This window comes from Oncorhynchus mykiss, chromosome 28 (assembly GCF_013265735.2).
Source record: "Oncorhynchus mykiss isolate Arlee chromosome 28, USDA_OmykA_1.1, whole genome shotgun sequence".
NCBI lineage: Eukaryota > Metazoa > Chordata > Actinopteri > Salmoniformes > Salmonidae > Oncorhynchus > Oncorhynchus mykiss.
In genome coordinates this window covers 5447501-5472934 of record NC_048592.1, presented here as the reverse complement: position 1 = coordinate 5472934, position 25434 = coordinate 5447501, and the positions used below count along the sequence as shown (strand labels likewise).

Genomic DNA, 25434 nt, shown 5'->3' with positions numbered 1-25434 from the left:
CGTTGGCAGGCCCTCGCTTCATATTCGTCGCCAAACCCACTGGCTCCAAGTCATCTATAAGTCTTTGCTAGGTAAAGTCCCGCCTTATCTCAGCTCACTGGTCACCATAGTACCACCCACCCATAGCACGTGCTCCAGAAGGTATATTTCACTGGTCACCCAAAAGCCAATTCTTCCTTCGTCCATATTTCCTTCCAGTTCTCTGCTGCCAAAAATCTAGAACGAACTGCAAAAATCACTAAAGCTGGAGACTCATATCTCCCTCACTAGCTTTAAAATAAATCATCCCTGGCCACTACAGGGATATTTTAAATCGACAAATTTAAGGTTTACTTGTTCTGTTGGTCTGTAACAAAATGATATGTGCCAATATTGCACTGACACAACCTTGACTAGGCTACTAGTTACTACTAACCTCAGACAACATTTAGTTTTTCAGTATCACACACTAGGCTACTAGTTACTACTAACCTCAGACAACATTTAGTTTTTCAGTATCACACACTAGGCTACTAGTTACTACTAACCTCAGACAACATTTAGTTTTTCAGTATCACACACTAGGCTACTAGTTACTACTAACCTCAGACAACATTTAGTTTTTCAGTATCACACACTAGGCTACTAGTTACTACTAACCTCAGACAACATTTAGTTTTTCAGTATCACACACTTCCATGTGCTTTCATGTAAAACAAAAAGTATGCTTATCATCGTAAAAAAAATAGGAGTCATGTGGACTATCGCTGTCATCATTGCTTCTCAATGGCACACTCTGCTAAAGTGGTTAACTTCCACTTGATAGTACACTTTAACCATGGGTTCGAGCCCCCCTCGCACAAGCTTCTTTGATGAGGAAAAATAAATAAAATGTTCATTGCAGGTCCTTCATGTTCGATTCAAAACGCACGTGGCGAAGTGGATCATTATAATAATGAATAGCCTATAAAACATTGTAGCCTTCCTTGTACATGTACACATCCATATCATATGCAATATTCTTTTTAGGAAATAGCACTGTGTTTGTGTGCAAGGCTGAAGAAAGAGGTAGTTCCTTATTAAATGAATTAATAGTGTTAATGTTCAAGTTGTTGGCGTCCCTTTTCAACACAATAACAGTGCTTAGGTTTGGGCAGGAGCTCACCAGAGTACCGGCACCTCAAATTCTCAACTGCTTGACTTTCTACACCTCTTATGAATATTAGCTCAAAAGTATACCTAAATATAACCAGTACCCAAAATGAGAAACCACACCTATTTTAGTCAGGCACTATCACAATACATGTAAATCAACATTTCACACGGGGTGGGACAACTCATGTGAGATTCAAACCCCTGGATTAGGCACATTACACAGAGAGCAACTATTTCCTCACATGCACACTCTAATAAATGCTGGTTTAAAAACAACCCAGCGCTGGGTAAATAGTTGACAGAACTAAAATTGGGTTATTTGCCAATTGGGTCACAGAGTTGGGTTATTGAGCTATGATCCACCCAATCAGATCAGAAGACTGGAGGCATAGCTTAGTAGGGGTGTGACGTTCACTCCAATCTGAAAGACACGTCCCCAATAGATCACACCTCCTGACAATAACCTATGGATTTAATTTTAAAAATACCCATTTACTCTCCCGAGTCACCAAAAATAACTATCTGAAAGCCACGCACCTATTAAACCATGCCTCCAGTCTTCCATCTGACCCAGTGGATCATAGCTCAACAACCCAACTGGCTGGGTCAAAATAACCCAATATCAACACCCCAACTGGCTGGGTCAAAATAACCCAATATCAACGACCCAACTGGCTGGGTCAAAATAACCCAATATCAACACCCCAACTGGCTGGGTCAAAATAACCCAATATCAACGACCCAACTGGCTGGGTCAAAATAACCCAATATCAACACCCCAACTGGCTGGGTCAAAATAACCCAATATCAATGACCCAACTGGCTGGGTCAAAATAACCCAATATCAACACCCCAACTGGCTGGGTCAAAATAACCCAATATCAACACCCCAACTGGCTGGGTCAAAATAACCCAATATCAACAACCCAACTGGCTGGGTCAAAATAACCCAATATCAACACCCCAACTGGCTGGGTCAAAATAACCCAATATCAACACCCCAACTGGCTGGGTCAAAATAACCCAATATCAACACCCCAACAGGCTCGGTCAAAATAACCCAATATCAACGACCCAACTGGCTGGGTCAAAATAACCCAATATCAACGACCCAACTGGCTGGGTCAAAATAACCCAATATCAACACCCCAACTGGCTGGGTCAAAATAACCCAATATCAACACCCCAACTGGCTGGGTCAAAATAACCCAATATCAACGACCCAACTGGCTGCGTCAAAATAACCCAATATCAACGACCCAACTGGCTGGGTCAAAATGACCCAATATCAACGACCCAACTGGCTGGGTCAAAATAACCCAATATCAACGACCCAACTGGCTGGGTCAAAATAAACAAACATGGTATATTCCATATTTACCAAAATTGGGTTGTTTTTAACCCAGCATTTTTTACACTGCAGAATCTAAAAACATAGAGCTATGTTTTTTCAGACCTATTTTGTCATGCAGCATTACAGATCTCAGAGGTAGGCAGTGGAGGGAGAGGTGTGTTTTCAGACCTATTTTGTCATGCAGCATTACAGATCTCAGAGGTAGGCAGTGGAGGGAGAGGTGTGTTTTCAGACCTATTTTGTCATGCAGCATTACAGATCTCAGAGGTAGGCAGTGGAGGGAGAGGTGTTTTTGGACCTGCATCAGTACTAATGACAGGTTAGTGGGCGTTGGCTCGCTACCTATCAACAGCTTCCAGAAAGGGGAGAGAGAGTGACTTTAAAATACAAACTATAGAACAGGTTTATCAGCGGCTGATTAATTTAACCCTTTTTAACTAGTCTATATTCTTATGCAATCCATTATTCTTTGCAGTGAAGACATCACATACAACATCTCTAATGAAACATACACTATGAAACACTCCCAACGGCTAATCTGCAGCGTCTCAACAGACAATCCCAAATAATGCCCAAAGTGTTTTTCTTCCATCTTAACACAATCACAGGAATACCCAGGTGATTTACACAGTCCTAAGCCTCTTATAGTACCCTACTCTACAGTCAGACACACTGCAGCTACTCTACTGTATATCCAGAATTACTGCTGCCTGCAAATCAGGACTTAGTTAGGCCTCTGATCTTGGCCTACTACACTGAACCACCAGAGTAAACTAACTGCCTGTTAGGTTTTCCCAGGGCAGGTTTATATACAAGTCATCCAAATTATAATGACTTTATCTATAGCCGGCTATTCATTAATAACCACACATGCATGCCAGTGCAAGCCTTATTGAGCCTCCCAAGCCTCCCAAGGCTTTGCATAATGTTGATGTAATGTTTACTGTGTCTAGCATTGTCTAATGTTCTGTCACATCTTTACAAGCGAGGTTAGGCTGAAGACGGACGTGAAACATGAAGACAAGGCATTACATTTGACGGATGACTTGACAAATAGAGCACAATCTTGTTGTACTCTTAACACACAGCATAATCATCATTCAGTTCAAGTAAATGGGAATGCTATAATGTATTTGTCCTATTTCTGGTGAAGCTAGTCAGTGAGTGTAATCCAATTTCCTTTCAGGATATTGTATATCTATGGCCTGGCCTCCTGCACGATCTTATGTGTTTCAGCTGAAATGGACTCTGATTGGCCTACAGACCAGTGCGTTGGACCTGCACACTCCTATCAGAGCCCCTTCCAGCCTCCACACCTCTATTCACACCTGCGTCACAGTGGATTTATGAGATATTCTTCTCTTCCACTCAGCTTTCTGCAGATTAAGCCTCTCACTCCTCCCCTCTCCTCCCCTAGCTCAGTAATCTTAACTCCCCTCTTCCTCCTTCCTCCCCATCCTCTCCCACCTCTTCCTCTTGGAGATGGGTGAGGGGGCTTATGGCTCTTCTTGATAATGAAACCACATTAATGTCTTGGAAGGTCTACACAGCATAAAAAGACAGGGGAAGAAAAAAGAGAGGAAAAGATTGAGCGAGAACACACTCCATCATGCTCAGAGGCGTAAAGGTTGACAGACCTTGTTGTCTCAGGGCCAAGCCAGTGTCATAAGATACTGAATTACATTGGAAATGCGTTTTGAGATAATCTTTCAGAGGGGTTTCAGAGGCCCCCTTGAATTAGGAAAACTACACACTAGGGCAGCGATTCCTAAATGGATAGGAGCCACTGTTGGCCCATGGCCAATTTTTAATGGGTCGCAGCTTAGGGTTGGTTGTGGCAACAAATACTGTTCTCATCTGAAGCATCACAAGAAACACGGAACTGGACTGGATAAATCAAATAGCTGTGATCTATGAACTCGTTGGAGAGAAGGAGATAAGTATGGAAGGATGTTCAGTAGCATTAGGATGAAGCCTCATCCTAAGCCCCTGACCACCAGTTGTACCTTTCGCTTCCGGGGTATGGGGTCCTCAAACAAGAAGTGCGTGCTCTCTTTGACGTCGTCGATGACATTATCACTCTGGGAGGAGAGCAAGAAGCTCTTGCTGGTGTCGTTGGAGAGAGGCGGGGACGGTGTGGAGGGCACCGATTGGTCGCTGGTGTCCCAGCTCCAGTTGCCACTGGTAGAGCTGCTGTAGCTAGTTGACAGCACCTCCTTCCACCCTCTGCTGGCTGGCTCCGGAACTGCAGCTGGAGACAGAGGAGGGCCAGTCAGTACCATCAAAACCAGGGAGTCATTAATTCACTTTAATTAACTTCTTGACTTCATACAATAAAAAAATGTTCATACAATGTATTTTGCAACATTGTTCATGCAAAATTTGAATTGAGGTTTATATTGAATGTCCATCCATTCATAGGAAAACAGCCTCCCTCTCCAGCAGCGTTGGCCTACAAACCCCTCCAGTGCAATATGCTATTTTGACTGCTTCACTAATACAGATCTTATAAAGCCATAATCACATTGCCTTGTGGAGAAACATAATGAAAAATAAAGCCTTCCAGCAGGATGAGCTGTGTGTTGGAGATGTACTCATATTAAACAATGACTGACTGGTCCATGGGGGCTAGTGTAGATGAGGAGGGTCCTACAGAGAATACAGACACAGGAGTTCACATCGCTCTACATGTTGTCTCAGGGGAGACTAACCCCTTAAACCAGGGGGAAGAAAATACGACATTGGAGGTAAACAGGTACATTTTTAAAATGTATGAAAAGAGTAGGATGAAATGTCTTATGAAAAATGAATACATATTTGCCCTGTCTTCCCACATATTGTACAGTACACCCCATCCCATAATATTTTGTGGATTTGCCCGTTTTAATCAATAACTGAACTAAACTGTGGAGATGGGACCAAGAGGGGTTGAATATATGCTGTAGACTCGTGGAAGGGTTAAGAGAACGCACACAATGTTAATGACTGCTAGTCTACAACTGTTGTCTATGAAGTGTCATGACGTTGGCATGGGGGTAGGTTTATGACAGTCATAAATACCTCTTCCCCCCCTTTTTCCTTTCTCTACCCTACTGATGTTACATTTGCAAACCCCTTGGTTAACATAGAGATTCTGGAAACATCAGAAGGTGTGGGGAAATGAACTATATTCTGGTAATCCGACCAATTGAACATATGCGGTGGTACTTAATGAATATGATGTCAGTTCGGTTGTCATCTGAGACATTCTCATCAATGATAAAATGACAAACTCTACATCAGAGTTATCGGATTCAAATGGTATTGTTGTTCAATTTAAATATTTGAATATGAAATTATTCGTGATGGGATGAAATGTGATTTTAGCTTCTAAAATGTGAGATTTGGGTTTTCACAAGTTAGAGCTATGCTCAATCAGTGGCCCGCCCCTGTGAAGGGACATGGGCTATAAAACTTTTCAAACACGCCCTCCTCTCCCTTCCTATATAAACCCTTGACGACAATATAACCTCCTGTTCCGAGGATGTAGGACGATGGTCCGATGTCAGAATGGTTCAGATATTAATTACAGAACGAAGCCAACATCAGCGTGAGCTTTGGTTGCGAATGGTATGAACTTTGAACTCTTATTCACTACAGAAGTGATACCTTCTGAGTTAGCAACAGCAGCTGCAAACGCAGGTTAGGAAGGAACAGAGTATCCAATCTACCACACAACGACATTACTACAACGTATCCAATTGACCACCAGACATTCTTCAAAGGTCTCGGTTGGGCAACACGGCCTTCCATCTACCACCAACCTACCGAAGCGCAGCTCAGAGTAAATATTTATTGCATTTTCCTTTTCCAAATGGGCGGTAATTTAGAATGCATAAGATACTGTATTTACGATAGCACAGCTTCACCCTTTGTTCCTCAGTCTTCCCGCTCTTTCACTCAAACCCAGCCCCTTTTCTTTTGTGTAACCAGCTGTCTGCCCGCTCCTCCTGCTCCTCCTTGCACAAAGGCGGAGGTAGCGGTCCTGCTGCTGGGTTGTTGCCCTTCTATAAATAAAAGGGAACACTTGAACAACACAATGTAACTCCAAGTCAATCACACTTCTGTGAAATCAAACTGTCCACTTAGGAAGCAACACTGATTGACAACAAACTTCACATGCTATTGTGCAAATGGAATACACAACAGGTGGAAATTATAGGCAATTAGCAAGACACCCCCAATAAAGGAGTGGTTCTGCAGGTGGTGACCACAGACCACTTCTCAGTTCCTATGCTTCCTGGCTGATGTTTTGGTAACTTTTGAATGCTGGCGGTGCTTTCACTCTAGTGGTGGCATGAGACGGAGTCTACAACCCACACAAGTGGCTCAGGTAGTGCAGCTCATCCAGGTTGGCACATCAATGCGAGCGGTGGCAAGAAGGTTTGCTGTGTCTGTCAGCGTAGTGTCCAGAGCATGGAGGCGCAACCAGGAGACAGGCCAGTACATCAGGAGACGTGGAGGAGGCCGTAGGAGGGCAACAACCAAGCAGCATGACCGCTACCTCTGCCTTTGTGCAAGGAGGAGCAGGAGGAGCACTGCCAGAGCCCTGCAAAATGACCTCCAGCAGGCCACAAATGTGCATGTGTTTGCTCAAACGGTCAGAAACAGACTCCATGAGGGTGGTATGAGGGCCCGACGTCCACAGGTGGGGGTTGTGCTTACAGCCCAACACCGTGCTGGACGTTTGGCATTTGCCAGAGAACACCAAGATTGGCAAATTCGCCACTGGTGCCCTGTGCTCTTCACAGATGAAAGCAGGTTCACACTGAGCACATGTGACAGACGTGACAGAGTCTGGAGATGCCGTGGAGGACGTTCTGCTGCCTGCAACATCCTCCAGCATGACTGGTTTGGCGGTGGGTCAGTCATGGTGTGGGGTGGCATTTCTTAGGGGGGCCGCACAGCCCTCCATGTGCTCGCCAGAGGTAGCCTGACTGCCATTAGGTACCGAGATGAGATCCTCAGACACCTTATAAGACCATATGCTGGTGCGGTTGGGGTCAAAGCAAATCAAATCAAATGTTATTGGTCACATACACGTGTTTAGCAGATGTTATTGTTCTGGACCTGGTGACTGTGAAAAGACCCCTGGTGGCATGTCGGGTGGGGTCAAAGCAAATCAAATCAAATGTTATTGGTCACATACACATGTTTAGCAGATGTTATTGTGGGTGTGTAGCAATATGCTTGTGCTTCTAGTTAAGACAGTGCAGAAATATCTAACAAGTAATATCTAACAATTTCACAACATACACCCAATACACACAAATCTAAGTAATATATTAGAAATATTACAAATATATAAATATATGAACAAGCAATGTCAGAGCGACATAAGCTAAGATATATGTTATAGAATACAGTATAAACATATGAGATGAGTAAGGCAAGATATGTAAACATTATTAAACTGACATTAAAGTGGCCAATGATTTCAAGTCTGTCTGTAGGCAGCAACCTCTCTGTGTTAGTAATGGCTATTTAACAGTCTGATGGCCTTGAGATAAAAGCTGTTCGTCCGGTTCACACCGTCCGCCTGCTTGGTCTTAAACCATTTCTCAGCCATGTAGGCACCACTTCACGCTGTCTGGTCTGTATTTAAATTGCCAACATGTAGCCACAGCTCCATTCTTTCTTGTCTCATGTAAATTTTACCAGAACTGTTTTTTTTTTCACTCTGGGAAAAGGGGCGTTCCCTCCTTTTGTCGTAATGTCTGTGCTCATGTGGGCGTGGCCAATGACTTGGTTAAGACTTCATATGAAAAACAATTCTCTCATTTAGAAGGCTAACATCACATTACATTACATCTTCTCACAAATAGTTTCATATTTAATCAAATCAGTTCCCTCAGAGAGGAAGGAAACCTCAAAGATTTCTGCGTGAGGCCAATGGTGACTTTAAAACAGTTACAATGTGCCCCCCAAGTGGTACAGCGGTCTAAGGCACCACTACAGCCTCGGGTTCGATCCCAGGCTGTGTCACAGCAGGCCGTGACCGGAAGTCCCATAATAAAAAATGTTTTAATGAAACTGAAATACAGAAATATCTCATTTACTTAAGTATTCACACCCCGAGTCAACACATGTTGGAATCACCTTTGGCAGCAATTACAACTGTGAGTCTTTCTGGGTAAGTCTCTAAGAGCTTGATTGTGCAACATTTGCCCATTATTAATTTATGACAAATTGGTTGTTGATCATTGCTAGACAACTATTTTCTTGCCATAGATGTTTAATAAGTCAAAACTGTAACTCTGCCACTTAGGAACATACACGGTCTTCTTGGTAAGAAACGGCAGTGTAGATTTGGCATTGTGTTTTAGGGTACGGTCCTACTGAAATTAAATAAAGCAACTCTCCAATGAGGGAGGTGGTTCCATAAAAACGGCAAAAGAAAAACTCTTGCATATTACGGTTTACAATTGAGTTTGTCACGTTGTCACGGTGATGAGTGCCACGGCAACGGGTAGCTCCGGAAACAACAGGCAAGGCGATGTGTCCAAGGCCAGGCTGTTGGCAGGGTGAGGTTGGTTGAGGGGTAAACATTAGCTGGAGAGGTGGACACTAGAGACCAGAGGAGAGGTAGACACTAGAGACCAGAGGAGAGGTAGACACTAGAGACCAGAGGTAGACACTAGAGACCAGAAGAGAGGTGGACACTAGAGCCCAGAAGAGAGGTGGACACTAGAGACCAGAGGAGAGGTAGACACTAGAGACCAGAAGAGAGATGGACACTAGAGACCAGAGGAGAGGTAGACACTAGAGACCAGAAGAGAGATGGACACTAGAGACCAGAGGAGAGGTAGACACTAGAGACCAGAAGAGAGGTAGACACTAGAGACCAGAGGAGAGGTAGACACTAGAGACCAGAAGAGAGCTGGACACTAGAGACCAGAGGAGAGGCGGACACTAGAGACCAGAGGAGAGGCGGACACTAGAGACCAGAGGAGAGGTGGACACTAGAGGAGAGGTGGACACTAGAGACCAGAGGAGAGGTGGACACTAGAGGAGAGGTGGACACTAGAGACCAGAGGAGAGGTAGACACTAGAGACCAGAGGAGAGATAGACACTAGAGACCAGAGGAGAGATAGACACTAGAGACCAGAGGAGAGATAGACACTAGAGACCAGAGGAAAGGTAGACAGTAGAGACCAGAGGAGAGGTAGACACTAGAGACCAGAGGTAGACACTAGAGACCAGAAGAGAGGTGGACACTAGAGCCCAGAAGAGAGGTGGACACTAGAGCCCAGAAGAGAGGTGGACAGTAGAGACCAGAGGTAGACACTAGAGACCAGAAGAGAGGTGGACACTAGAGCCCAGAAGAGAGGTGGACACTAGAGCCCAGAAGAGAGGTGGACACTAGAGCCCAGAAGAGAGGTGGACACTAGAGACCAGAGGAGAGGTAGACACTAGAGACCAGAAGAGAGATGGACACTAGAGACCAGAGGAGAGGTAGACACTAGAGACCAGAAGAGAGATGGACACTAGAGACCAGAGGAGAGGTAGACACTAGAGACCAGAAGAGAGGTGGACACTAGAGCCCAGAAGAGAGGTGGACACTAGAGCCCAGAAGAGAGGTGGACAGTAGAGACCAGAGGTAGACACTAGAGACCAGAAGAGAGGTGGACACTAGAGCCCAGAAGAGAGGTGGACACTAGAGCCCAGAAGAGAGGTGGACACTAGAGACCGGAGGAGAGGTAGACACTAGAGACCAGAGGAGAGATAGACACTAGAGACCAGAGGAGAGGTAGACACTAGAGACCAGAGGAAAGGTAGACAGTAGAGACCAGAGGAGAGGTAGACACTAGAGACCAGAGGTAGACACTAGAGACCAGAAGAGAGGTGGACACTAGAGCCCAGAAGAGAGGTGGACACTAGAGCCCAGAAGAGAGGTGGACAGTAGAGACCAGAGGTAGACACTAGAGACCAGAAGAGAGGTGGACACTAGAGCCCAGAAGAGAGGTGGACACTAGAGCCCAGAAGAGAGGTGGACAGTAGAGACCAGAGGTAGACACTAGAGACCAGAAGAGAGGTGGACACTAGAGCCCAGAAGAGAGGTGGACACTAGAGCCCAGAAGAGAGGTGGACACTAGAGACTAGAGGAGAGGTAGACACTAGAGACCAGAAGAGAGATGGACACTAGAGACTAGAGGAGAGGCGGACACTAGAGACCAGAGGAGAGGCGGACACTAGAGACCAGAGGAGAGGTGGACACTAGAGGAGAGGTGGACACTAGAGACCAGAGGAGAGGTAGACACTAGAGACCAGAGGAGAGAGGTGGACACTAGAGACCAGAGGAGAGATAGACACTAGAGACCAGAGGAGAGGTAGACACTAGAGACCAGAGCAGAGGTAGACACTAGAGACCAAAGGAGAGGTAGACACTAGAGACCAGAGGAGAGGTAGACACTAGAGACCAGAGATAGACACTAGAGACCAGAGGAGAGGTAGACACTAGAGACCATAGGCGAGATAGACACTAGAGACCAGAGGAGAGGTGGACACTAGAGACCAGAGGAGAGGTGGACACTAGAGCCCAGAAGAGAGGTGGACACTAGAGACTAGAGGAGAGGTAGACACTAGAGACCAGAAGAGAGATGGACACTAGAGACCAGAGGAGAGGTAGACACTAGAGACCAGAAGAGAGATGGACACTAGAGACCAGAGGAGAGGTAGACACTAGAGACCAGAAGAGAGGTAGACACTAGAGACCAGAGGAGAGGTAGACACTAGAGACCAGAAGAGAGCTGGACACTAGAGACCAGAGGAGAGGCGGACACTAGAGACCAGAGGAGAGGCGGACACTAGAGACCAGAGGAGAGGTGGACACTAGAGACCAGAGGAGAGGTGGACACTAGAGGAGAGGTGGACACTAGAGACCAGAGGAGAGGTGGACACTAGAGGAGAGGTGGACACTAGAGACCAGAGGAGAGGTAGACACTAGAGACCAGAGGAGAGAGGTGGACACTAGAGACCAGAGGAGAGATAGACACTAGAGACCAGAGGAGAGGTAGACACTAGAGACCAGAGCAGAGGTAGACACTAGAGACCAAAGGAGAGGTAGACACTAGAGACCAGAGGAGAGGTAGACACTAGAGACCAGAGATAGACACTAGAGACCAGAGGAGAGGTAGACACTAGAGACCATAGGCGAGATAGACACTAGAGACCAGAGGAGAGGTGGACACTAGAGACCAGAGGAGAGGTAGACACTAGAGACCAGAGGTAGACACTAGAGACCAGAGGAGAGGTGGACACTAGAGACCAGAGGAGAGATAGACACTAGAGAACAGAGGAGAGATAGACACTAGAGACCAGAGGAGAGGTAGACACTAGAGACCAGAGGAGAGGTAGACACTAGAGACCAGAGGAGAGGTAGACACTAGAGACCAGAGGAGAGGTAGACACTAGAGGAGAGATGGACACTAGAGAAGAGGTAGACACTAGAGACCAGAGGAGAGATAGACACTAGAGACCAGAGGAGAGGTGGACACTAGAGACCAGAGGAGAGATGGACACTAGAGGAGAGGTAGACACTAGAGACCAGAGGAGAGGTGGACACTAGAGGAGAGGTAGACACTAGAGACAAGAAGAGAGGTGGACACTAGAGACCAGAGGAGAGGTAGACACTAGAGACCAGAGGAGAGGTAGACACTAGAGACCAGAGGAAAGGTAGACAGTAGAGACCAGAGGAGAGGTAGACACTAGAGACCAGAGGTAGACACTAGAGACCAGAAGAGAGGTGGACACTAGAGCCCAGAAGAGAGGTGGACACTAGAGCCCAGAAGAGAGGTGGACAGTAGAGACCAGAGGTAGACACTAGAGACCAGAAGAGAGGTGGACACTAGAGCCCAGAAGAGAGGTGGACACTAGAGCCCAGAAGAGAGGTGGACACTAGAGCCCAGAAGAGAGGTGGACACTAGAGACCAGAGGAGAGGTAGACACTAGAGACCAGAAGAGAGATGGACACTAGAGACCAGAGGAGAGGTAGACACTAGAGACCAGAAGAGAGATGGACACTAGAGACCAGAGGAGAGGTAGACACTAGAGACCAGAAGAGAGGTGGACACTAGAGCCCAGAAGAGAGGTGGACACTAGAGCCCAGAAGAGAGGTGGACAGTAGAGACCAGAGGTAGACACTAGAGACCAGAAGAGAGGTGGACACTAGAGCCCAGAAGAGAGGTGGACACTAGAGCCCAGAAGAGAGGTGGACACTAGAGACCAGAGGAGAGGTAGACACTAGAGACCAGAGGAGAGATAGACACTAGAGACCAGAGGAGAGGTAGACACTAGAGACCAGAGGAAATGTAGACAGTAGAGACCAGAGGAGAGGTAGACACTAGAGACCAGAGGTAGACACTAGAGACCAGAAGAGAGGTGGACACTAGAGCCCAGAAGAGAGGTGGACACTAGAGCCCAGAAGAGAGGTGGACAGTAGAGACCAGAGGTAGACACTAGAGACCAGAAGAGAGGTGGACACTAGAGCCCAGAAGAGAGGTGGACACTAGAGCCCAGAAGAGAGGTGGACAGTAGAGACCAGAGGTAGACACTAGAGACCAGAAGAGAGGTGGACACTAGAGCCCAGAAGAGAGGTGGACACTAGAGCCCAGAAGAGAGGTGGACACTAGAGACTAGAGGAGAGGTAGACACTAGAGACCAGAAGAGAGATGGACACTAGAGACCAGAGGAGAGGTAGACACTAGAGACCAGAAGAGAGATGGACACTAGAGACCAGAGGAGAGGTAGACACTAGAGACCAGAAGAGAGGTAGACACTAGAGACCAGAGGAGAGGTAGACACTAGAGACCAGAAGAGAGCTGGACACTAGAGACCAGAGGAGAGGCGGACACTAGAGACCAGAGGAGAGGCGGACACTAGAGACCAGAGGAGAGGTGGACACTAGAGGAGAGGTGGACACTAGAGACCAGAGGAGAGGTAGACACTAGAGACCAGAGGAGAGATAGACACTAGAGACCAGAGGAGAGATAGACACTAGAGACCAGAGGAGAGGTAGACACTAGAGACCAGAGGAAAGGTAGACAGTAGAGACCAGAGGAGAGGTAGACACTAGAGACCAGAAGAGAGGTGGACACTAGAGCCCAGAAGAGAGGTGGACACTAGAGCCCAGAAGAGAGGTGGACACTAGAGCCCAGAAGAGAGGTGGACAGTAGAGACCAGAGGTAGACACTAGAGACCAGAAGAGAGGTGGACACTAGAGCCCAGAAGAGAGGTGGACACTAGAGCCCAGAAGAGAGGTGGACACTAGAGACTAGAGGAGAGGTAGACACTAGAGACCAGAAGAGAGATGGACACTAGAGACCAGAGGAGAGGTAGACACTAGAGACCAGAAGAGAGATGGACACTAGAGACCAGAGGAGAGGTAGACACTAGAGACCAGAAGAGAGGTAGACACTAGAGACCAGAGGAGAGGTAGACACTAGAGACCAGAAGAGAGCTGGACACTAGAGACCAGAGGAGAGGCGGACACTAGAGACCAGAGGAGAGGTGGACACTAGAGACCAGAGGAGAGGTGGACACTAGAGGAGAGGTGGACACTAGAGACCAGAGGAGAGGTGGACACTAGAGGAGAGGTGGACACTAGAGACCAGAGGAGAGGTAGACACTAGAGACCAGAGGAGAGAGGTGGACACTAGAGACCAGAGGAGAGATAGACACTAGAGACCAGAGGAGAGGTAGACACTAGAGACCAGAGCAGAGGTAGACACTAGAGACCAAAGGAGAGGTAGACACTAGAGACCAGAGGAGAGGTAGACACTAGAGACCAGAGATAGACACTAGAGACCAGAGGAGAGGTGGACACTAGAGACCAGAGGAGAGGTAGACACTAGAGACCAGAGGTAGACACTAGAGACCAGAGGAGAGGTGGACACTAGAGACCAGAGGAGAGATAGACACTAGAGACCATAGGCGAGATAGACACTAGAGACCAGAGGAGAGGTGGACACTAGAGACCAGAGGAGAGGTAGACACTAGAGACCAGAGGTAGACACTAGAGACCAGAGGAGAGGTGGACACTAGAGACCAGAGGAGAGATAGACACTAGAGAACAGAGGAGAGATAGACACTAGAGACCAGAGGAGAGGTAGACACTAGAGACCAGAGGAGAGGTAGACACTAGAGACCAGAGGAGAGGTAGACACTAGAGGAGAGATGGACACTAGAGAAGAGGTAGACACTAGAGACCAGAGGAGAGATAGACACTAGAGACCAGAGGAGAGGTGGACACTAGAGACCAGAGGAGAGATGGACACTAGAGGAGAGGTAGACACTAGAGACCAGAGGAGAGGTGGACACTAGAGGAGAGGTAGACACTAGAGACAAGAAGAGAGGTGGACACTAGAGACCAGAGGAGAGGTAGACACTAGAGACCAGAGGAGAGGTAGACACTAGAGACCAGAGGAAAGGTAGACAGTAGAGACCAGAGGAGAGGTAGACACTAGAGACCAGAGGAGAGGTGGACACTAAAGGAGAAGTGGACACTAGAGGAGAGGTAGACACTAGAGACCAGAGGAGAGGTGGACACTAGAGGAGAGGTAGACACTAGAGACAAGAAGAGAGGTGGACACTAGAGACCAGAGGAGAGATAGACACTAGAGACCAGAGGAGAGGTGGACACTAGAGACCAGAGGAGAGGTAGACACTAGAGACCAGAGGAGAGGTGGACACTAAAGGAGAAGTGGACACTAGAGGAGAGGTAGACACTAGAGACCAGAGGAGAGGTGGACACTAGAGACCAGAGGAGAGGTAGACACTAGAGACCAGAGGAGAGGTAGACACTAGAGACCAGAGGTAGACACTAGAGACCAGAGGTAGACACTAGAGACCAGAGGTAGACACTAGAGACCAGAGGAGAGGTGGACACTAGATACCAGAGGAGAGATAGACACTAGAGACCAGAGGAGAGGTAGACACTAGAGACCAGAGGAGAGGTAGACACTAGAGACCAGAGGAGAGGTGGACACTAAAGGAGAAGTGGACACTAGAGGAGAGGTAGACACTAGAGACCAGAGGAGAGGTGGACACTAGAGACCAGAGGAGAGGTAGACACTAGAGACCAGAGGAGAGATAGACACTAGAAACCAGAGGAGAGATAGACACTAGAGACCAGAGGAGAGGTGGACACTAGAGGAGAGATGGACACTAGAGGAGAGGTAGACACTAGAGACCAGAGGAGAGGTGGACACTAGAGGAGAGATGGACACTAGAGACCAGAGGAGAGGTAGACACTAGAGACCAGAGGAGAGATAGACACTAGAGACCAGAGGAGAGATAGACACTAGAGACCAGAGGAGAGATAGACACTAGAGACCAGAGGAGAGGTAGACACTAGAGACCAGAGGAGAGGTGGACACTAGAGACCAGAGGAGAGATAGACACTAGAGACCAGAGGAGAGGTAGACACTAGAGACCAGAGGTAGACACTAGAGACCAGAGATAGACACTAGAGACCATAGGCGAGATAGACACTAGAGACCAGAGGAGAGGTGGACACTAGAGACCAGAGGAGAGATAGACACTAGAGACCAGAGGAGAGGTAGACACTAGAGACCAGAGGTAGACACTAGAGACCAGAGGTAGACACTAGAGACCAGAGGTAGACACTAGAGACCAGAGGAGAGGTGGACACTAGATACCAGAGGAGAGATAGACACTAGAGACCAGAGGAGAGGTAGACACTAGAGACCAGAGGAGAGGTAGACACTAGAGACCAGAGGAGAGGTGGACACTAAAGGAGAAGTGGACACTAGAGGAGAGGTAGACACTAGAGACCAGAGGAGAGGTGGACACTAGAGGAGAGGTGGACACTAGAGACCAGAGGAGAGGTAGACACTAGAGACCAGAGGAGAGATAGACACTAGAAACCAGAGGAGAGATAGACACTAGAGACCAGAGGAGAGGTGGACACTAGAGGAGAGATGGACACTAGAGGAGAGGTAGACACTAGAGACCAGAGGAGAGGTGGACACTAGAGGAGAGATGGACACTAGAGACCAGAGGAGAGGTAGACACTAGAGACCAGAGGAGAGATAGACACTAGAGACCAGAGGAGAGATAGACACTAGAGACCAGAGGAGAGATAGACACTAGAGACCAGAGGAGAGGTAGACACTAGAGACCAGAGGAGAGGTAGACACTAGAGACCAGAGGAGAGGTAGACACTAGAGGAGAGATGGACACTAGAGAAGAGGTAGACACTAGAGACCAGAGGAGAGATAGACACTAGAGACCAGAGGAGAGGTGGACACTAGAGGAGAGATGGACACTAGAGGAGAGGTAGACACTAGAGACCAGAGGAGAGGTGGACACTAGAGGAGAGGTAGACACTAGAGACAAGAAGAGAGGTGGACACTAGAGACCAGAGGAGAGGTAGACACTAGAGACCATAGGAAAGGTAGACAGTAGAGACCAGAGGAGAGGTAGACACTAGAGACCAGAGGAGAGGTGGACACTAGAGACCAGAGGAGAGATAGACACTAGAGACCAGAGGAGAGGTAGACACTAGAGACCAGAGGAGAGGTAGACACTAGAGACCAGAGGTAGACACTAGAGACCAGAGATAGACACTAGAGACCATAGGCGAGATAGACACTAGAGACCAGAGGAGAGGTGGACACTAGAGACCAGAGGAGAGATAGACACTAGAGACCAGAGGTAGACACTAGAGACCAGAGGTAGACACTAGAGACCAGAGGTAGACACTAGAGACCAGAGGAGAGGTGGACACTAGATACCAGAGGAGAGATAGACACTAGAGACCAGAGGAGAGGTAGACACTAGAGACCAGAGGAGAGGTAGACACTAGAGACCAGAGGAGAGGTGGACACTAGAGGAGAGATGGACACTAGAGGAGAGGTAGACACTAGAGACCAGAGGAGAGGTGGACACTAGAGGAGAGGTGGACACTAGAGACCAGAGGAGAGGTAGACACTCGAGACCAGAGGAGAGATAGACACTAGAAACCAGAGGAGAGATAGACACTAGAGACCAGAGGAGAGGTGGACACTAGAGGAGAGATGGACACTAGAGGAGAGGTAGACACTAGAGACCAGAGGAGAGGTGGACACTAGAGGAGAGGTGGACACTAGAGACCAGAGGAGAGGTAGACACTAGAGACCAGAGGAGAGATAGACACTAGAAACCAGAGGAGAGATAGACACTAGAGACCAGAGGAGAGGTGGACACTAGAGGAGAGATGGACACTAGAGGAGAGGTAGACACTAGAGACCAGAGGAGAGGTGGACACTAGAGGAGAGATGGACACTAGAGACCAGAGGAGAGGTAGACACTAGAGACCAGAGGAGAGATAGACACTAGAGACCAGAGGAGAGATAGACACTAGAGACCAGAGGAGAGATAGACACTAGAGACCAGAGGAGAGGTAGACACTAGAGACCAGAGGAGAGGTAGACACTAGAGACCAGAGGAGAGGTAGACACTAGAGGAGAGATGGACACTAGAGAAGAGGTAGACACTAGAGACCAGAGGAGAGATAGACACTAGAGACCAGAGGAGAGGTGGACACTAGAGGAGAGATGGACACTAGAGGAGAGGTAGACACTAGAGACCAGAGGAGAGGTGGACACTAGAGGAGAGGTAGACACTAGAGACAAGAAGAGAGGTGGACACTAGAGACCAGAGGAGAGGTAGACACTAGAGACCAGAGGAGAGGTAGACACTAGAGACCAGAGGAAAGGTAGACAGTAGAGACCAGAGGAGAGGTAGACACTAGAGACCAGAGGAGAGGTGGACACTAAAGGAGAAGTGGACACTAGAGGAGAGGTAGACACTAGAGACCAGAGGAGAGGTGGACACTAGAGGAGAGGTAGACACTAGAGACAAGAAGAGAGGTGGACACTAGAGACCAGAGGAGAGATAGACACTAGAGACCAGAGGAGAGGTGGACACTAGAGACCAGAGGAGAGATAGACACTAGAGACCAGAGGAGAGGTAGACACTAGAGACCAGAGGTAGACACTAGAGACCAGAGATAGACACTAGAGACCATAGGCGAGATAGACACTAGAGACCAGAGGAGAGGTGGACACTAGAGACCAGAGGAGAGATAGACACTAGAGACCAGAGGAGAGGTAGACACTAGAGACCAGAGGTAGACACTAGAGACCAGAGGTAGACACTAGAGACCAGAGGTAGACACTAGAGACCAGAGGAGAGGTGGACACTAGATACCAGAGGAGAGATAGACACTAGAGACCAGAGGAGAGGTAGACACTAGAGACCAGAGGAGAGGTAGACACTAGAGACCAGAGGAGAGGTGGACACTAAAGGAGAAGTGGACACTAGAGGAGAGGTAGACACTAGAGACCAGAGGAGAGGTGGACACTAGAGGAGAGGTGGACACTAGAGACCAGAGGAGAGGTAGACACTCGAGACCAGAGGAGAGATAGACACTAGAAACCAGAGGAGAGATAGACACTAGAGACCAGAGGAGAGGTGGACACTAGAGGAGAGATGGACACTAGAGGAGAGGTAGACACTAGAGACCAGAGGAGAGGTGGACACTAGAGGAGAGATGGACACTAGAGACCAGAGGAGAGGTAGACACTAGAGAACAGAGGAGAGGTAGACACTAGAGACCAGATGAGAGGTAGACACTAGAGAGTGGCACTACAGACCAGAACCTCTGTGTGTGTGTGTGCAGTCTTACCTGAGGCTGTCTGGGTATGGGTGAGGACCAGAGGAGAGGTGGACAGTGATGTCAGGACGGTAGCAGCCATTACCTCCTTATCAGCAAGACCTGAAGGTTTCCTGGAACACACACCAGAGGCCAGGTCACACACAATGTACAGACAACCAACATGCTCTTCCTGCATAGAAAGTGGGAGGATTCTATATCAAATCAGCAGACCTATAACAGTCATGCTACAATACAGGCATAGCAGCATAGTAAAATGACCCATCATGTGAGTCTGCCATAGCCAAACAGACCAAACTTATACCAATTTCAGCTCTGAAATATTCCAGCCATGCTTTCTTTAGACAGAAAAACAAACTGTGTAAAAGCATGTAATGGAAAATTCCAGTCCAATAATAAATACTGTGGTCACATCCCCTGCGAGTGCTGAAGATTCTCCCTTAGCACAGAATGCTGACCAGACTGACATTTGCATAACGTTCAGATAACCAGGACACTCCTTTGGCAGAGCAGTCACATGAGTCTAGGTGTTTCCAACAGGGTAGGTAAAGGCTAAAGAAACTGGCGGGATCCGGCTAATTGACTACAACTATTGTTTTATTTACAGTTTTCATTGGTTCATTGCTATTGGTACAGAGGAAATTCCCAAAACCTGAGATGGGTCACAGCACAAGTTTCTCTAGCCGCCTGTATGAATATTAGGTGCCTCGGATAGGTGAAAGCTGACAATATTTAAGGCATATTTTCTGGGAGAGGCTATATGGACACTCCTGGCGCACAAATCAATTACGTATTGCGTGCAGCTGAGAGTCAGGACGAACAGATTTCGGTTCAGTCAGTCTACTCAGTCGTCCTGATGAGCCCTTTCCAGATGAGCCAGAAAAAATATATGGGTTAAAACAGGGGTTCCCAAACTTTTTATATTCCCGTACCCCTTCAAACATTCAACCTCCAGCTGTGTACCCCCACTAGCGCCAGGGTCAGCGCACTCTCAAATGTTGCTTTTTGCCACACACACACACACACACACACACAATCCTAAAAAGGTCCATATAGCATGCACGATCGATTTTGTATTTCCACTCGTTCAATTTGCAAAGAAAGGAATCTGTGAAAATCTCACCCTAAACAGTGTTTCAACCAGTCAAATCACATTCGTATTTATTCCTCAGAGATCCTAGAATGTAACCAGACTTCACTATATCATTAGGGGGGGGGGGGGAGTATATCCTGTAGGACACCAAATTTGGTCAGAGAGCGACGCCTTCATGGCACGCCGATGACGCGGGCAATCTTCACTTGATCGACTGTAACTTGTCAAATAAGCACCGAGCGGGGTCAAACAACAAACCCCGTATCTGTCACAAAATGTAGCTGCTAACCTTGTGCGACAGCAAGCCTTTACCTTTTGGACAAAAAAATTATAGGAATATGGAGAGTTATTAAGTTCTGAAAACTGGGTGTTTTGCAAATGTTGAACTTATAATATGGCCACTAATACTGGAAAAGCTAAATCAAAGTCAAAGTATACAGATTTGACGGTGTTCTTGCAGAAAAATTTCATGTGGATGTAAATGTCTCCATGATTTGCCCAAATGTACCTGGATGACTTCACACTAAATGTCATGTAGTTTGCTCATACTTCAGTTATCTGAAACATACACTGCTGCCATCTTGTGGACACCATCGGAATTACAACCAGAGTGATCGCTAGATGTGGGACCTTCCGTTTATGGTGGTAGAAAAGATGGCTGTGGAAAAAAATTGAAATATATTTTTTTTTTTCTGTGTATTTTCTTCTACCAGATCTAATGTGTTATATTATCCTACATTCAATTCACATTTCCACAAACTTCAAAGTGTTTTCTTTCAAATGGTACCAAGAATATGCATATCCATGCTTCAGGGCCAGAGCTACAGGCAGTTAGATTTGGGTATGTCATTTTAGGCGAAAATTGTTTTAAAAAAAGGGGGCTATCCCTAAGTTAAAACATGAGAATGAGTTTGAGTTTTTGACACAACCCGGCTAGTGGGAAGTGACAACGAGCTCTTATAGGACCAGGGCACAAATCAAAATATTATAATAATCAATCATTTAGCTCATATATATATATATATATGTATATATATATATATATATTTTACCCATTTCCTCCCCAAATGGTAGTTACAGACTTGTCTCATCACTGCAACTCCCGTATAGAGTTGTGAGAGGCAAAGTTCGAGAGCAGTGCGTCCTCCGAAACACAATCAAACCAAGCCGCACTGGTTCTTGACACAATGCCCACTTATCCCGGAAGCCAGGCGCACCAATGTGTTGGAGAAAAGTCCACCTGGCAACTGTGTCAGCATGCACTGCACCCAGCCCACCACAGGAGTCACTAGTGTACAAAGGGACAAGGAAATCCCTGCCGGCCAAACCCTCCCCTAAGCCAGACGACGCTGGGCCAATTGTGCCCCGCTCCATGGGTCTCCCGGTCGCAGCCGGCTGCAACAGAGCCTGGACTTGAACCCAGAATCTCTAGTGGCACAGCGATACAGTGCCTTAGACCCCTGCAGTGCCTTGGACCACATCATTTTCCACACACAGTGTGGATTTAGTGTTAATTTTAGTGAGGGCCGAGAATCCACTCTTACATACAGTTGAAGTCAGAAGTTTACATACACCTTAGCCATATACATTTTAACTCCGTTTTTCACAATTCCTGACATCTAATCCTAGTAAAAATTCCCTGTCTTGGGTCAGATAAGATCAGCACTTTATTTTAAGAATGTGAATGTCAGAATAATAGCAGAGAGAATGATTAATTTCAGCTTTTATTTCTTTCATCACATTCCAAGTGGGTCAGCAATTTACATACACTCAATTAGTATTTGGTAGCATTGCCTTTAAATTGTTTAACGTAGGTCAAACGTTTCAGGTAGCCTTCCACAAGCTTCCCACAATAAGTTGGGTGAATTTAGGCCCATTTTGGTTTGTAGGCCTCCTTGCTCGCACACACTTTTTCAGTTCTGCCCACAAATGTTCTATAGGATTGAGGTCAGGGCTTTGTGATGGCCACTCCAATACCTTGACTGTTGTCCTTAAGCCATTTTACCACAACTTTGGAAGTATCCTTGGGGTCATTGTCCATTTGGAAGACCCATTTGCTACCAAAATTAAACTTCCTGACTGATGTCTTGAGATGTTGCTTCAATATATCCACATACTTTTCCTCCATCATGATGCCATCTATGTTGTGAAGTGCACCAGTCCCTCCTCCAGCAAAGCACCCCCACAACATGATGCTGCCACCCCCGTGCTTCACGGTTGGGATGTTGTTCTTCGGCCTCGCCTTTTTCCTCCAAACATAACGATGGTCATTATGGCCAAACAGTTCTGTTTTTGTTTCATCAGAACAGAGGAAATTGTTCCCATGTGGCACTTCCCATGTGGCCATCTTTGTTCCCATGTCCAGTTGCAAACCGTAGTCTGGCTTTTTTATGGCGGTTTTGGAGCAGTGGCTTCTTCCTTGCTGAGCGGACTTTCAGGTTATGTCGATATAGGACTCGTTTTACTCTGGATATCGATACTTTTGTAGCTGTTTCCTCCAGCATCTTCACAAGGTCCTTTGCTGATGTTCTGGGATTGATTTGCACTTTTCGCACCAAAGTACGTTCATCTCTAGGAGACAGAACGCGTCTCCTTCCTGAGCGGTATGACGGCTGCGTGGTCCCATGGTGAATATACTTGCGTACTATTGTTTGTACAGATGAATGTGGTACCTTCAGGCGTTTGGAAATTGCTTCCAAGGATGAATCAGAATTGTGGAGGTCCACCATTTTCTTTCTGAGGTCTTGGCTGATTTCTTTCTTTCTGAGGTCTTGGCTGACATCATTTGATGTCAAGCAAAGAGGCACTGAGTTTGAATGTAGGCCTTGAAATACATCCACAGGTACACCTCCAATTGACTCAAATTATGTCAATTAGCCTATCAGAAGCTTCTAAAGCCATGACATCCTTTTCTGGAATTTTCCAAGCTGTTTAAATGCACAGTCAACTTAGTGTATGTAAACTTCTGATACAGTGAATTATAAGTGAAATAATCTGTCTGTAAACAATTGTTGGAAAAATGACTTGTGTCATGCACAAAGTAGATGTCCTAACCGACTTGCCAAAACTATAGTTTGTTAACAAGAAATGTGTGGAGTGGTGTATGTAAACTTCCGACTTCAACTGTAGGCATGTGGTTTCAAAGGGCATCAGTGTCTTAACGGCGCAATTTGCCAATGCAGGATACTCTGAACGCAGCCCATTCCATAAATCTGTCAGTGGCCTCTGATTAAATTACATTTTCACAGAACCGCTTGTTGCAATTTCGATGAGGCTCTTTTGTTCAGATATCGGTAAGTGGACTAGAGGCAGGGCATGAAAGGGATAACGAATCCAGTTGTTTGTGTCATCTGTTTTGGGAAATTACCTAGGTAACTGCGCACCCATCTCACTCAGGTGCTTCGCTATATCACATATGACATTGTCCGTAAACTTGAGTTCATTTGCACACAAAAAAATCATACGATGGAAAGACCTGTGTGTTGTCCTTATTAATGCAGACAGAGAAGAGCTCCAACTTCTTAATCATAGCCTCAATTTTGTCCTGCACATTGAATATAGTCTGTAGTGTCCAAAATGTCTTTCAGGCTGTCAGGCATTCCCTTGGCAGCAAGAGCCTCTCTAGGCTACCTGTATTTGACATTGTGTTGTTATTTCACTGAACACTAGATGGTTTAATTTTATTTTAAATTGTATTTATTTTTTATTTTTGAGAGAGACAGAGAGAGAGACAGAGAGAGAGAGAGAGACAGAGCGAGCGAGAGAGAGACAGAGAGAGAGAGACATAGAAAGAGAGACAGAAAGAGAGAGAGGGACAAGGAGAGAGAGAGAGAGAAAGCGAGAGAGAGAGAGAGAAAAAGAGAGACAGAGAGAGAGAGAAAGAGAGAGAGAGACAAGGAGAGATAGAGAGAGAGAAAAAGAGACAGAAAGAGAAACAAGGAGAGAGAGAGAGACAAGGAGAGAGAGAAAGAGAGAGAGAAAGAGACAGAAAGAGAGACAGAGAGAGAAAGAGAGAGAGAGAGAGAGAGAGAGAGAGAGAAAGCGAGAGAGAGAGAGAGAAAAAATTGAATTAAATTGTTCAACATGGTTTTAACTTCTGGCTGCTTCCCTGATGTCTGGAACCAGGGGCTCATCTCCCCTATCCACAAAAGTGGAGACAAATCAGACCCCAATAATTACAGGGGAATTTGCGTCAACAGTAACTTGGGAAAGATTTTCTGTAGCATTTTGAATTCAAGAATTCAAACCTTTCTTCAAGAAAAAAATGTAATAAGTAAATGTCAAATTGGCTTTCTCCCTAACCATCGCACTACTGACCATATATACACCTTACACACACTAATTAATAAACACGTCCACCAAAAAAAGAGGGCAAAATCTTTGCTTGCTTTATTGACTTTAAAAAAGCATTTGATTCGATTTGGCACGAAGGGCTATTCTACAAAATTCTACAAAGTGGGCTTGGTGGTAAGGTGTATGACTTAATAAAATGTATGTACACAGAAAATAAGTGTGCAATAAAAATCAAAAACCAAAGAACAGAATTTTTTTCACAATGTCGAGGTGTGAGACAAGGCTGCAATTTGAGTCCAAATCTTTTCAACATTTATATCAATGAATTAGCAGACATGTTGGACCAATCTCCAGCCCCAGGACTCACACTATTTGACACAGAGGTGAAATACCTGCTATATGCTGATGACTTGGTACTTCTATCACCAACCAAAGAAGGTCTTCAACAAAACATTAATATTCTGGAGCAATATTGCCATAATTGGGCCCTGGCAGTAAATTTCCAAAAAACTAAAATCATGATTTTCCAAAAAAAAACCAGATGTCAGAAACAAAAATGTAAATTCACCCTGAACAACACCTTAACTGAACACACAAAAAATTACACCTACCTTGGTCTGACCATATCTGCATCGGGAAACTTTAATATGGCAGTGAATGCACTCAAAGAAAAAGCCCGCAGAGCAATGTATGCAATAAAAATGAAATTATTCAAAATCAACATCCCAATTAGAATTTGGACTAAAATATTTGACAGTGTAATCCTACCAATAGCACTTTATGGAAGTGAGGTTTGGGGGCCACTCAATAAACTGGATTTTAAAATGTGGGACAAACATCCA

General features: G+C 46.2%; 1 protein-coding gene across 3 annotated transcripts in view; it reads right to left on the bottom strand.

Annotated features, from left to right (window-relative positions):
• Positions 1 to 25434, bottom strand: part of LOC110508385 (zinc finger protein 704) — a 104100-nt gene that overhangs the window by 23562 nt on the left and 55104 nt on the right. For all 3 annotated transcript variants that reach the window (XM_036967067.1, XM_036967064.1, XM_036967066.1), the window contains 2 exons: positions 19219 to 19319; positions 4495 to 4739 (listed from right to left, as the gene is read on the bottom strand). In XM_036967067.1, coding sequence (XP_036822962.1) covers positions 4495 to 4739; positions 19219 to 19288 — 315 coding nt within the window. In that variant the 5' untranslated portion in view covers positions 19289 to 19319. The remainder of the gene's footprint in view (positions 1 to 4494; positions 4740 to 19218; positions 19320 to 25434) is intronic.